This window comes from Apis laboriosa, unplaced genomic scaffold, assembly GCF_014066325.1.
Source record: "Apis laboriosa isolate Shangri-la unplaced genomic scaffold, ASM1406632v1 scaffold17_cov146, whole genome shotgun sequence".
NCBI lineage: Eukaryota > Metazoa > Arthropoda > Insecta > Hymenoptera > Apidae > Apis > Apis laboriosa.
This window is the reverse complement of record NW_025222181.1, coordinates 2,342,567-2,356,997: the sequence shown is the minus strand read 5'-3', so window position 1 is coordinate 2,356,997 and position 14,431 is coordinate 2,342,567. Positions and strand designations below refer to the sequence as shown.

The 14,431-nt window shown below is 25.2% G+C and overlaps 4 protein-coding genes across 6 annotated transcripts; 2 read left to right on the top strand and 2 right to left on the bottom strand.

Moving 5' to 3' along the window:
* Positions 1–98: 98 nt before the first annotated feature.
* On the bottom strand, positions 99–1,848 carry LOC122711680 (electron transfer flavoprotein subunit alpha, mitochondrial). Its single transcript, XM_043930684.1, has 4 exons — positions 1,673–1,848; positions 1,025–1,354; positions 480–932; positions 99–381 (listed from the first exon to the last, which is right to left on the bottom strand). The coding sequence occupies exons 1-4, from the start codon at positions 1,712–1,714 to the stop codon at positions 205–207; spliced, it is 1,002 nt and encodes a 333-aa protein (XP_043786619.1). The 5' UTR covers positions 1,715–1,848; the 3' UTR covers positions 99–204.
* A 1,342-nt stretch (positions 1,849–3,190) lies between these two features.
* On the bottom strand, positions 3,191–4,362 carry LOC122711655 (39S ribosomal protein L22, mitochondrial). The gene is made up of 4 exons (XM_043930659.1): positions 4,237–4,362; positions 3,823–4,020; positions 3,530–3,743; positions 3,191–3,457 (listed from the first exon to the last, which is right to left on the bottom strand). Exons 2-4 carry the CDS (start codon positions 4,015–4,017, stop codon positions 3,237–3,239), a joined length of 630 nt encoding a protein of 209 aa, XP_043786594.1. The 5' UTR covers positions 4,018–4,020; positions 4,237–4,362; the 3' UTR covers positions 3,191–3,236.
* A 190-nt stretch (positions 4,363–4,552) lies between these two features.
* LOC122711654 (dnaJ homolog subfamily B member 12) lies at positions 4,553–8,452 on the top strand. The gene is made up of 8 exons (XM_043930658.1): positions 4,553–5,019; positions 5,462–5,612; positions 5,777–5,922; positions 5,990–6,130; positions 6,231–6,361; positions 6,436–6,551; positions 6,746–6,909; positions 7,040–8,452. Exons 1-8 carry the CDS (start codon positions 4,887–4,889, stop codon positions 7,150–7,152), a joined length of 1,095 nt encoding a protein of 364 aa, XP_043786593.1. The 5' UTR covers positions 4,553–4,886; the 3' UTR covers positions 7,153–8,452.
* A 424-nt stretch (positions 8,453–8,876) lies between these two features.
* On the top strand, positions 8,877–14,406 carry LOC122711653 (heparan-alpha-glucosaminide N-acetyltransferase-like). 3 transcript variants are annotated; one of them, XM_043930656.1, is made up of 12 exons: positions 8,877–9,913; positions 10,811–10,948; positions 11,460–11,593; positions 11,682–11,797; positions 12,104–12,269; positions 12,344–12,548; positions 12,663–12,830; positions 12,916–13,037; positions 13,112–13,272; positions 13,431–13,605; positions 13,676–13,788; positions 14,212–14,406. In XM_043930656.1, the coding sequence occupies exons 2-12, from the start codon at positions 10,817–10,819 to the stop codon at positions 14,391–14,393; spliced, it is 1,674 nt and encodes a 557-aa protein (XP_043786591.1). In that variant the 5' UTR covers positions 8,877–9,913; positions 10,811–10,816; the 3' UTR covers positions 14,394–14,406. The 3 variants fall into 3 exon arrangements, with proteins under 3 accessions (XP_043786591.1, XP_043786590.1, XP_043786592.1); XM_043930655.1 differs by lacking the exon at positions 8,877–9,913 and having other exon boundaries at positions 10,630–10,948; XM_043930657.1 differs by lacking the exon at positions 8,877–9,913 and having other exon boundaries at positions 10,827–10,948; positions 11,507–11,593.
* Positions 14,407–14,431: the final 25 nt, after the last annotated feature.

Below are 14,431 nucleotides of genomic sequence, written 5' to 3'. Positions count from 1 at the left end.
ATTTACTAAAATAAAGACAATATAATTAATCTTAAATTATTAATACATAAAATTAAAATAGATAATTAAAGCACATATATTTTAAATCATATAAAAATTTATTATTTTCTAAGAACATTTTGTATATATATATATATATATATTTATAGATATTATATTATTAGATATTATAACAAAAATATTTATAAAATATTATATCAAAATTTACAATTTTTCCGTGAGTTCAGGAACAGCCTTAAATAAGTCAGCAACTAAGCCATAATCAGCTACTTGAAAGATAGGTGCTTCTGGATCCTTATTAATCGCAACAATTGTCTTTGAGTCTTTCATACCAGCAAGATGCTGAATTGCTCCAGAAATTCCAACAGCAATGTATAAGTTCTATATAATATAAATTAAAATATAAATAATTTTTTAATAATAATAATTATATATAATTGGAAATACTTATAATACTTATATATAATTGGAAAACTTACTGGAGCAACAATTTTTCCAGTTTGTCCTACTTGTAAATCATTAGGCACAAAACCAGCATCAACAGCAGCACGAGATGCACCAACTGCAGCATTAAGTTTATCCGCTAAAGTATATAATAATTTGAAGTTCTCACCAGATTTCATTCCTCTTCCTCCAGATATAACAACTTTTGCAGATGTTAATTCTGGTCTATCAGATTTAGATAACTCCTGTTTAATGAATTCTATCAATTGTGATTTATAATCACCAACTGGTGCAGCTTCACACTTGGCATTACCTCCTTCTAAAGGTATAGCTTCAAATGAAGTACCTCTTATTGTAACTATTTTTACATTGTCTTTGCATTTTAAAGTTTGAATTGCATTCCCTGCATAAATAGTACGGATAAATGTATCAGTTGATTTAATATCAATAATATCACTTACTGGGGATACATCTAATTTAGCTGCAATCTTAAAAAATAAAATTTATATATGAATTACAAAAAAATATTTCATAATTGCATATAAAAATAAAAAAAATAGTCTTTTAATTTGATACTTACTCTTGGTAATAATGCTTTACCAAAAGCAGTGGCACCAGTTAAAATATGGGTAAATTTATATTCATTTTGAATTGCAAGAATCAAAGGAGTTAATGCCTCTGGGAAAAATCCTTTAAAAGCATCACTATCTGCGATCAAAACTTTAGATACACCATTAGCTTTACTAACACTTTGTGCAACTCTATCACATTTGCTACCAGCAACTAAAACTGTTATATCTCCACCAATTTTTTTTGCTGCACTTAAAGTATTACAAGTAATAGGTAATAGTGATTCATTATTATGTTCTGCAATAACTAATGTAGATTCATAGCGTGCCAGTAAGCCATACTAAAATATTAAATAATTTGATTAAATATTTTGTTTTCTTTGAACAAACAATTTAGAATTTTATTTTAATTTATATTATTTTTATTATTAATGATATTAAAAAGATATATAATTCTATATAAAATTAATATTTTTTAAATTAATGATTACATTTATTTAAAAAAAATATATTTTATAAATAAAAAAACAACATTGAAATATTATAGATAATAAAAGTTTATACTTTGTTGATAAAAAAAGAATTATATATATTAATCAATTAAGAATTAAAGGTTAAAACAAATAAGAATCAAGAAAATTGAATCTCTTGATACTCACTTTATTTGCAATTCGAAATGTTCTAAAGTAAGTAGCGAACATTTTTTTATAATTTTTAATATTTCAGTTTTTAATGTTTTAGATATTTAGTTAAACAATAACTAAGGAAATACTTAATTCAAGTTAATTTTATAATAATTAAATCGTATAATAAAGTCCAAAGTTCAATCAAAAAATTATCAAAAAATAAAAATAATCAAAATAATATCTCTAAATCGTAATAATAAAATCTAAAGTTCAATTAATCAAATAATCAAAAAATAAAAAAATATTTCCTATTTCTTTTAATACATTTTTTTAATATAAATAAAATATATAATGATAATGAAAAACATATGTATAAATAATATAATAAAATATAATATATAAATATATAATATAATTTATTGTTACATATAATGTTTTAAAATATAAATATTTTAATTATTTTATTTAAATAGATTAGATTTGATTTCATTTATTAAAATAAAAATTTTTATATGATGCATTTTAATAAATATATTTTATAAATATATAATAAATAGATTGTGAAAATATATACATATTTATAAAGATGTATATTTTAAATCAATTTAAAATAATATTAATTTTGAAACTAAAATATTTTTTTTATTATTATTAATTATAATAATATTTATTTAATATTTATTTAATAATAATATTTATTTAATAATAATAAAAAATTTTTATTATTATTAAATAATTGTTAAAATTAACATTAATAATTCTAAATTATAAAATTTAAATATTTTTAATTATTTTAAATTCTAAAACTTATTAGTTAAATTATATTAAAATTAACATTATTAAAATTAATATTATGTTTATATATTTATGATAATATTTAAAATGTTTATCTAGTATATATTATTTTTATATAAAAATTTTATTTAATATTTATTACTAAATATTTAGTAGTTTTGGTAACTTTTATATAGTGAAATTTTAATATTGGAAATCCTGTTTAATATAATACGCAGTCAACTTGGCCATTTCATCAGTTGCTATACGGACAAAATGGTAAGGTTGAAATAAAGTTATTTAATCTAATAATTAATTTGACATCCTATAAAATATATCTATATAATTATTAGAATATTACATTTAAGAAATATATGAATTTTGTTATTTATTTCAGTCGGCTCACAAAACATTTATTATTAAACGAAAACTTGCTAAGAAATTAAAACAAAACAGACCGATTCCGCAATGGGTCAGAATGCGAACTGGCAATACTATTAGGTAAAAATCATTAAAATACATATTTGTATTTTCATTTAATCTATTATTTATTATTATATATATATATATATAATTTTAGATATAATGCTAAACGGCGTCATTGGAGAAGAACCAAGTTGAAACTATAAAATAAATTTATGTATTTGCTTCACATTTATTATAATATATTAATTATTAATTTTTAAATAAATTCTAATTGTAACATTATATTTACATCTTATATTTATAAAAATTTATTTTTTTAATTATAACACGAATTTTATATCAATTAATAACTTCAGAAAGAAGATGAATTATTTATTTATATATATTTATATACATATTATAATGAATTATATATTTTACGGTGATGCATTTCTTCCATCCATTCTTTCAATAATTCGTCACCACTTTTAGGTGCTGATACGTAATAATGTTTTGGTGGTTTTCCTTCTTCTAAACGTACAAAGTAATTAGTATATCTATAATGTACTATTCCAACTCTTGCTCTAGCATGACGTCGTATTCCTTTTAATGTTTTACCTTTTGTTGCAAAAGATTCAGCTGAAAAATTAATTGAAATAATATAATATTTCTAATATATATTTGAATATATTTTATAATTAATATACTGACCAACCCATAAATTACTTTTGAATTCAATATCATGTTCTTCCACAGCCATCTTTTGTGCCTCTAAGATCACTTCTTTGACTATAGCTGCACCTTTTTTCTTTAAAAAGCTTAATTGTTTAACAGCTTCATCTACAGACATACCTCTTACAAAAGAAGCAATATACCACATTTTCAATGGACTATATTTTATGTTTTTTTTTACATGACAAACATACTGTAAAATATAAATTTAGAAAATACTTATATTTAATTGGTAAAATAAAATTCTTTAATTATTAATAAATTATACTTACACCTGGCCTTTTTTCTTCATCTGGTTTTTGTGGAGGAAAAACAACATTATTATATTTAAGAAAACCTTTTGTTTGATCATCATCATCGGATTTAAAAAAATAATATGATCTTTGTATATTAGATAAAAAATTCGAATTATTTGTTTTAAGTAATTTATACGATATAAATCGTACACATTGTTTTATATTCTGCATCTTCTATAAAGATGAAAAAATATACATCAAAATTATGAATTAATTTATTAAAATTATTTTTTTATAAATATTATATTAAAACATTTATAAAAAAATAATTCATGTAATTTATTTTTAATATAAATATTTGTAAAATAATAAAAGATAACCTTTTAAAATCAAAGTACATTATAAACAAATGCTAGTTAAATATCAATTAAAAATATTATATATACTTACATTTTTTATAATATATAAATATTTAGAAATTATGTGACAAAAAATTTCTAATTAATATTTTATTATATAATAAAGAAATATTTTCAAGTATTGTCTTCAAAACATATCTATTCAAAAAACACTAGTTATTATTGACAGAAATATTTTAACCTGACATACAAAGTTAGAATATTTATTTTATGACAAATTCTTATTCCATTTATAAAAATTAAAAATTGTTCATTATAAAATAATTAATTTTTATTATATAAAAAATAAAAAGTTATTTCATTTAATTAAAGAAAGATCAATATTAAGTTTTAAAAATCGATACTGTGTGTCTTTTTATTTACTTTTTTTTATAATTCATTTTCTATTATTATTAATAAAATTGTTTTTTTATAAATAAATTTCATTCGAGTAGACATTTTGATTGGTTGATATTAGAGTCAAATTGTCAGATATGTCAGCAGAAATAATAATCAGTATATTATAAGCAGCATCTACGTATCGTCACTTACACGTAGTCGAATGCTCTACTTTGTATCGTGTTCATGACGCAACTTATTAAATTGCTATGGCGGAGAATTAGTGTGTGATTAAATCTATTTACTATTTTGCTCCGTCATTGCGTTAGTATAAAGTTTAATTCGGTCTTTAAAAAAAAAATCATGGATAGTAATAAAGATGAGGCGGAGCGATGTATGGAACTTGCAGAACTATATCTACGAGAAAAAAAGTACGAGGAGGCAGAAAAATTTGTACGTAAAGCATTAAAACTATATCCAATGAAAAAAGCAGAAGGTAAGTTGACAAAAATTTATTTCAACCAGTGTAGAATATCAATCAATCGCTTTTTATTTTTTATTTTATCCATTCATAAAATTGTCATTACATTGAAAGAAATTTACACCGTATTTTTGAGTTTTAATAAGATTATGTTATAAAATTACTATATATTTATTATACATTATTATTTTTTTAGAAATTATTTTAATGTTTATTGAGTTTAAAAAACAGTTTCTATAGTTGTAAAAAAATAAAACTTCATTTATATTTACTATTATGATGTGAATTTATCATTATGTAAATTATTATTAAAAGAAAGTAGTAGTGAATAAATAAAAATTGTAATATGTGTAAATAAAAATAAAAAATTGATAATGAAAAAAAATTTATGTAATTATATGAAATATAAAATATTTATAATTTATTAATTATAATCATTAATTATAAATATTTACAGATGTGTTAACAAAAGTGACAATGTTATCAAAACAAAATCAAAAGTCTGAATCTGAACCTACACTTAGGAAACGTCAAACTGCATCTAAAGAAACCACACATACTCAAGCTTCTAGTGATTATACAAAGGAGCAACTTGAACACATTAAAAGGTATTTATATTAATTAATTAATTAAACAAAATTCTGAAATTTTAAAAACATCAATGTAAACAAAATATTTTAAATATAATAATAAAATTTGTTATTTTATTCTGATATTTATATTATAATCTAATATTTTTTCTTATTATTAATAAACTTCAATATAATTGCAGAATCAAAAAATGTAAAGATTATTATGAAATTTTGGGTGTAAATAAAGATGCAACTGATAGTGATATTAAGAAAGCATATAAAAAATTAGCACTTCAGTTACATCCAGATAAAAATAAAGCACCAGGTGCTGCTGAAGCCTTTAAAGGTAAATGATAATTAAAATATATTTGCAACAAATTTATTATAACAAATTGTAATTTACATATACACAGCTATTGGAAATGCTGTTGCTATATTGACTGATGTCGAAAAGAGAAAGCAATATGATATGTATGGTCCTGAGGAAGAAAGACTTCAAAGTGCTCAAGCTCATCAAAATCACTCACATTATAATTATACAAGAGGATTTGAAAGTAAGATTATTATAATGTGTTTATTTTTTTTATAGAATTATTTCATATCATAAATTCTTATAAATATCTAAATAATACTGATTAAATTAATTTTTTTTAGCTGATATAACAGCAGAAGAATTATTTAGTATGTTCTTTGGAGGTGGATTTCCACAACAAGAATTTTATATGAGACGTTCTGGTAGATGGGCAAGACAACAAGATGCACAAGCTCAACATGCTCACTCTCAAGTATGAAAAAAATTATATTTATTTATACTTTAATTAAATATATGATTATTTTTAACAAATATTATGATTTTTAGCAAGCAAATGGATATACCACATTCCTTCAAATGTTACCTGTGCTATTATTAATATTGTTAACTATGATGAGCAGTTTCTTTATATCAGATCCTGTATATAGCTTGCATTCTAACGCGTAAGTGTATTTACAAATATTTATCGACGAATAACGATGAATAAATTAGTTTTAATTAATAATTCTATGTGATGTTTCAATTCTATTACTTATGCTTTATTTTCTCGGCTTTTGTCTCTGGTATATTTTATTTCAAACAAGAGTGATTGATTTGTATGAAAGGGATTATATGCACATTTTAAATTTGTGCGCAGAAAATATTCTGTACTGAGAACAACTCAAGGATTAAAGGTGCCCTACTATGTCAAAGAAAACTTTCATACTGAATATCAAGGCAGCTTACGTAGACTAGAAATTTCTGTTGAAGAAGAATACCTGAATAATTTGAGACATGCCTGTTTTAGAGAGAAAAGTTATAGTAAGTATTTTATTTAATTGATTTTTAAATGCCCCAATATAGCAGAGTACTGTTGTTCTTAGAAAATGAAAAAAGGCTTTAATAGTCGAGAAATATATATCTTTGGATACATTGTTTCTTTAATCCCTAGGAGAAACAATGATGTGGAAAGCAAGAAACTTTGGAGATCAAGAATTATTTTTCAAAGCTAAAAATATTGAAACACCTTCATGTAAGAAGGTACAAGAATTACAAGGAGCATAGCGACGTTATATTATTGAATAGAATTTTGTTGTAGATAGGTGTATATTATATTTACACATATGTAGTTACTATTGGATGAAACGAAGAATATCAAACATTATAATTCATATGCGAATATATTATATATCTTCGCATCAAAATTGAAAAATGATATTCTTCTTGGTCCATGAATTTTTACATAGGCCGTTTAAGCTGTTTGTTCCATATATTCAAATTGTAAATTAATATAGGATTCATTATAGTAGCGAGTATGATGAATTCCAATATGGTACATGAATCTATCATATAATATAATTAAGGTAACATATTTCAAATTCATTAGATTGAATCATATAATTTTAAAATATAAAAATCATATGTTGATTAATTTATATGCATTGTTAATCAGGATTATTTATGTTCCATTATTACGACACGAGGAGAAATAGCTGATTGATATAGTAAGTGATAAATATTAATTTTGAAGATTTTAAAATATTTCTAATTATTTATACTTATTGAAAGAATTTGTTCATTAAAATTTTAATTCAATTTTTGCCGTATTACTTAGATAAATAGCAATATTAAATTGAAAGTTTTTCAATCCTAACACAATGATTTTGACGATTTTGATAAAAATATTGTTGCAATATTAAAATTGCTTGTACACGGGAAATTTAGGAATAAAGATTTAAAAAACTCATTTAAATTATATATGAAAATAAAAAAATGTAAGAGAAAATGAATGAAATTAATATATGCATTTCTTTTAAACAAGAATAAAACTTAATTTTAATATTGAAAAAACACATTTAGTTTGTAAGGTCTAAGTTGTGGATAATATCGAAATTCATGTAAATTTTTTTTTTTGCATTAAAAGATAATCTATTACACAGTATTAAATAATATAGAAAGTTATTAATGTTAAAAATTTTATGGACACAATATTACACTGGATACATTCCTTTTGTTATTATGAGAAATGCACGATATATTACAAGCAACTAAAAAACATAGTAATTCTGACACATATTTACATTCATGTATATTATTTTTTACTTGAAAAATTTATGTAATTCAAATTAAAGGAAAAAAAGCATACATATTATTATGAAAAATGAATAATAAGCAATTTTGATTGAGTTACAGTCATACCACATACATCATCGCGTCGTAAATTTTTATATGGGCATAAAGTTGAAAAAAAAAAAAAATTCCTATCAACCTGATAAATGATCACTTATGTTTGTTCTTATTTATAAATTATAATGTACATGGATAACATGAGATAGTTGACCAATATATTTATCTTGAGAAAATATTTTTTTTTGTGTGATGTTGGAATTTTTCGGTACTAATTATTGTCTTTATAATAATCCCAAACTGTTGAACTTTTTGAAATCGTTCGAGAATAACATTTGAGACATTTATGCGAATCAGTTTAACTGAACTGCACATATCAAATTTGTTTTATAATTTGGCTAACTCTTGTATGTTTAATAGCACTTATTTATCTAAATCATTACATGTATGTTATATAAATATATATGTCAAAGTATTTTAATTAGCTAAAATAAAGGAATTTTAAAAATTAATCAATTTGAAAATTTATCAACTTTTTAAAATTATTAATTATTAATAATTTTGAAAGACTGATATATAGATATAATAATGTTTTCATTATGAAAAGATAGATCTAAACCATGCTTCACCTATGATATTCAGTCCATCTCATCCATACTAATGCTTTTATTAATCTATTCTTTTATCAATTAAATTTATCAGTGATTGATAACATAAGTAAATATCTTTTATCTATACATTTCGAAAATATATTTAAAAAACATAACAATCGTCAAATCATTTTTAAACTTCATTTTAATCTCTTTTAATAAATATTATAAATCTAATGTCAATGTAATTTTTACAGATTGTGTCCTCATTCCATGGATCCCTGCGAATTAAGAAATTTCCTATCAAGTATATCATATATTTAGAATTTTTATTGAATCCTGCAATTCAGATCATCCATATCGATTTTCTATTGTCTACTATCAGATCTATTTCCTCAGAATCCTTATTATCTATACCTCGGCATCTTTCTCTCAAAATTTAACGAAATACATAACAAAAATAACAGAAACCAAACCAAGAAAGTTCATTATAATTACAAAAAAAAAAAAAACCACAATTTAATCGTATTGCTCATAAAATTTTATGAAAATATCTCACGAGAAGATTCCGTTATATGGAACATCTGTTACGTCCAAGGATTATACGACTCTCGTGAACCGTAAGCGAAGAACGATGATCGTTGAAACGTGTTCCAAGGTCTACCGGATGAAAAGTCGGTTTCAAGGCGGCCTGATACTGTATGCGGAGGATCGTGATGCCGCGGCGAAATTCTTGCTGAATGCCAGGTGAAATGTCAGTCGATGCACCCACGTGATTCGCGGCTAGTCAGTTGCCCGTCTGTTCGCCGGTTACAATATTAAAAAGCTGTCGCGCTACTCTCGTGCCAACTCGTGCCTGATTACAAACCGCGTCCACGCAATATTTAACAGGAGGAAATCGGTTGTCGGTCAAATCATTGATATAGTATATACTATACCGTTAAACGCATAATCACCATTAGGGAATCATCGCGCGCGTCTCGATTTGGCTTAATATATATTTCGCGGACGAGCGATTAGTCTTTGCTTTCCGTGCTGTAACGATTGCTCGACTTGTCTTTTTACTCGCGTAATGTACATTTATTTGTGATTTTGAAGAATTATATCAGGTATGTTGTATTTTGTGTTTTATTATTTTTTTATTTTTATTTTTTTTTTTTATAATTTAGAAAAGCATAGCAAGTATTTTGTCTTTTATGTTTTTTTAAATTTTTTTTTGTTTTGTGAATGTATGTATAGTGAAAATATTTGTATTTTTTATTATATTTTACAGATTTCGAAGCATCATAGAATTAGTAGAGTAGTTTTCTAGATTATTCCAAGATTTTCTAAAATTTATGTAATTACTGTAAGTGTTTATGTTTAAAGAAACTATGCAAGATATTGATTTGAAAGTGGATTTTAAATTGGAGAACATCTTTGTGTGTTACTTTGATTCGAGATCTTGAACGACCTTGATGTGACATTGTATTATGATGCATGATACATTAAGTAAAAGATAATGAGGATTAAAAAAATAATGCGATCGATTATACCGATTAATCTAAATTTCTTCCGTGAGAAATATGATTCTTAAATTCTTTCTAGATTAATAATAATAATAATTCCTTAATTAATTTTTAAAAAAATTACATAGTTACAATTTTTTAACATTGACTGAAGTAGAAATTATCCATTTTCAAAATTAATGTATTTCTAAAAGATACAAAAATAATATTCAAAAATTTAAGTTAAAAGAAATTTAAATTTTGCATAAAATTCAAATAAAAAATTTTCAAATTTCCACGATCGTATAAAGTTTCGCTCGTAAAATGATGACATGAAAAAATTAAAGAAATTTTTATCGTTCCATTTTCTTGTGATTGCTAAATAGAACCGTTTACCTTGCTGGTAAACATTTCTCTCAAATTAAGGATGCGTGTTAAATCATCAACCACGATTCTTCGCGCGCCTTTCGAATCGTGAACCGCGATATTTTCCATGTTCAACGTTTGTTACGTTCCCAGAGTAAAATGGAGACCATGGACGAGTGGTTTTGCGATGAGGAATCTACACTCGGTTACGACGAGGCTTGCATCAATCTACGAACGAACGACAAGGATTCGAATGCCTGGCTCTACCTGCTCTCCGCGGATTGCGCGCTGGTGAGTCACGCAAGGACACGCTCTTTTTTATGCATTTCGTGCTTTCCATACTTGTGCACTACTTTCTACGAATCTGATTCCAGAAATTTTTATCGAAAAAGATTTTGTTGAAATTTTGAAGGAAATCTTAGAATTATGAATATTTTTATTTGAACAGATTTTTGCAAATCTGCTAGGATGCAAAAAGAAATATTAAAATTCATCAAATAAATAATGATTGGCGATTGTTCAACTTGAGAAGTGGAAAATTAATTTAATAACGGTATAATTTTAATTTTAAATCAACATATTTACACGCGTAATGCAAATTTATCATTAATTCTTTTAATATTTATTTTTCTTCTATTGCTGTAATACTCCCCATATTAATTTTGAAATTATTAATTTTGAATTTTGAATATATTAATTTTGAAATTAATTTTTCCAGAAATATTTATTTTTAAATATTCTACCGTGAATAAATATTTTTTTTTTTTTTTTTTTTTTTACGAAAATGATGATTTCGTTGCAGTGTCCGTATACTAGAACCAAGCAGATCGTATCAAATTTATCTTCCAGCGTGATAGTCGATACAGTCAGATCCACGAGTTTCAGAATTTTGGATGCTGAAGATCCTAACGAATTTATATCCGCAAAAAATACCAGGTACATTTATAAAACGCGCAGGTAGAAAAGTAACACAATAAAATGTTAATGCCAGTCCGACGTACACGATGTATTTCTCGTGTTACAGCAACGTGATCTGCGAGCTAACACCGAACTTGGGACAGTTCGGCGTATACGAATTGTCTGTACAGAATCGAAGCTGTAATATAAAAACTCTGAATACGCCAACTTATCCTTACACAGGTAAGATTATTTATTATTTGAAATGGAATTTTTTTTAATCGATCAATTTATTAAATAGTTTACTTATTATTTCGATTATATATAATCGATAAATCTTTTTTAGATTCGATCCAAAGATTTGATCTATTTAAATCAGAGAAAAATTTTATTATACAAGATAAAATGAATAAAGTGTTTACCAAACGACAGCAGATAGTACTTATCTTTTTTATTTCAATTAAATTCTTTAAATTAACTAAGATAATATATCGATTTAGATTACAGAAAAGAGACGTGTATTTGATTGAGTGAAATTATTTTTTTCAGAACTTCTCGTCATTTTTGGAGTATTGATACTCGTTCTATTCGGTCTTTCTGGCTTAAAATCGTTATGGAACGTGTGCAAGAAGAAATGTATGAAACGTCAATTGGATGAAACTGCGATGAAACAACCCTCGAAACGTCGAGTGAAGGCGATCGACACGGTTCGAGGGTAGATCTTTTATTATTCTATTTATTTTTATATTGTTCTAAGTAGTAGAAGATAATAAATTTTGAACATTGCAGGGCGAGTACATTATTGATGATATTCGTGAACGATGGATCAGGTGGTTATAGGATCCTTGGCCATGCGACTTGGAATGGATTACTTCCGGGTGACTTACTGTTTCCTTGTTTCATATGGATTATGGGAGTGTGCATCCCCATTGCCATGGCCAGTCAGATGAAACGCATGCAACCGAGACGTATAATATTGTATGGAATCGTGAAGGTGATTAATAAAAGAATTATAAAAATTAAATGTGAAGAATAGAAATAATAAGAAATTTATATTTGAAGAAGTTATTAAATCAAAAAGTAACTTTAGTTTATCTGTATGTTACAGAGGAGCATCCTTATGTTTTTAATCGGATTGTCTCTGAATACTGTGAGCACTGGTCCTCAATTAGAAACTATTCGCATATTCGGTGTTCTCCAACGATTTGGCATTACTTATTTCATCGTTGCTCTGATATACTTCTGCTTGATGACAAGAAAACCCAAGAAGACACAAGTAAGTGTCTTTTAGGAATAATTTTTTTGTTAAAATAAATAATATGATTCATATATATTGGTAAATTTTTAATTTTCATATCTAGTCTCCAATGTTAAAAGAAGTGCAAGATTTTCTTCTGCTTCTTCCCCAATGGTGTGTAATGCTGGTGATTGTGGCCATTCACTGTGTCATCACATTCTGCCTGAAAGTTCCAGGATGTCCCACGTATGTACGTATAATTCAATGAATTACATTCATCTTTTTACAAAAATATTAAATCAATTATTTTTACTTGCTAGTGGTTACCTTGGTCCTGGTGGTCTTCACGATGATGCGAAATATTTTGACTGCGTGGGTGGAGCAGCGGGTTACATCGACAGAATGATACTTAAAGAACCTCATTTGCATCATTCAGCCACGGTTTATAATTCTGGACCATATGATCCTGAAGGAATTTTGGGTATTATAAATTTTTTTTTCTAAAATAATCCATGATATCATTGCAATGCTATTTTTTTTTAATATAACTACAAGATTTTTTTTCTTCACTTTATCTTTGACTTCTTTTAATTATTTTTAATTGTAAATATTTTATTTTCTTGTATTTTTTTTCTCAAGGTACTCTCACAACGACATTCCAAGTTTTTCTTGGCCTACACGCTGGCATAATAATGATGACTTATAAAGATTGGAAAGAACGCGTAATAAGATGGTTGGCATGGGCTGCATTTTTCAGTTGTATAGGATGCATTCTTCATTTTAGCAATATAATTCCTGTTAACAAAAAGCTATGGTATGTCTCTAAAAAAAAAAAAAAAGAATATTATATAAATTGCAATACAAAAAACTGTTGTTGATTTCAGGTCATTATCATTCGTATTCGTGACAACTTCTTTTTCTCTGGCTTTTCTCTCCGCTTGTTACTTACTCGTCGATGTCATTAAAGTATGGAACGGTGGACCTTTTCGAATTCCTGGTACACGTTCAACTTTCACACAATTATGCAACTCTGAACAGGTTTTACGCCAAAACAATTTAATACCTGTTTACAGACTTAATTCCATTATGGAAAAAAGTCTGATATATGGTTCATAAATATCATTGCTTTTTTATATAACTTGGATCTTTCTTCAATTTCATATTTAAAATTCTTTCTTATTTATTTAGTTTTAATATTATTTGTTCAATATTTGATTTTACTATAGTTTGAAATTTTTTAGATAATTAAATTTAAAATGGTTTTTAAAATTGTAAGTTCTGAGTATAACAAAATAAGCATTATTATGTTATACATTTAGAAAAATAACAGAAAATTAAATTTTATTAAGAAAAAATTTTTTGGCGTGCAATTTGTTCTTTCGAATGAAGAAACGATTGGTATCAGTTCGATTATTTATAGGCATGAATGGTTTACTGTTATACGTCGGCCACATGGTATGCTACCAAAATTTTCCATTCCATTGGAGCATCGGTAACATGGACAGTCGAGCACTGCGTTTATGCGAAGCCATTTGGGGGCCCGGATTATGGACTATCATTGCATATATCATGCACAGGAAACGCATTTATATCACTCTGTGATAATCTACATTATAATAATACATTCCATATTTTATTAT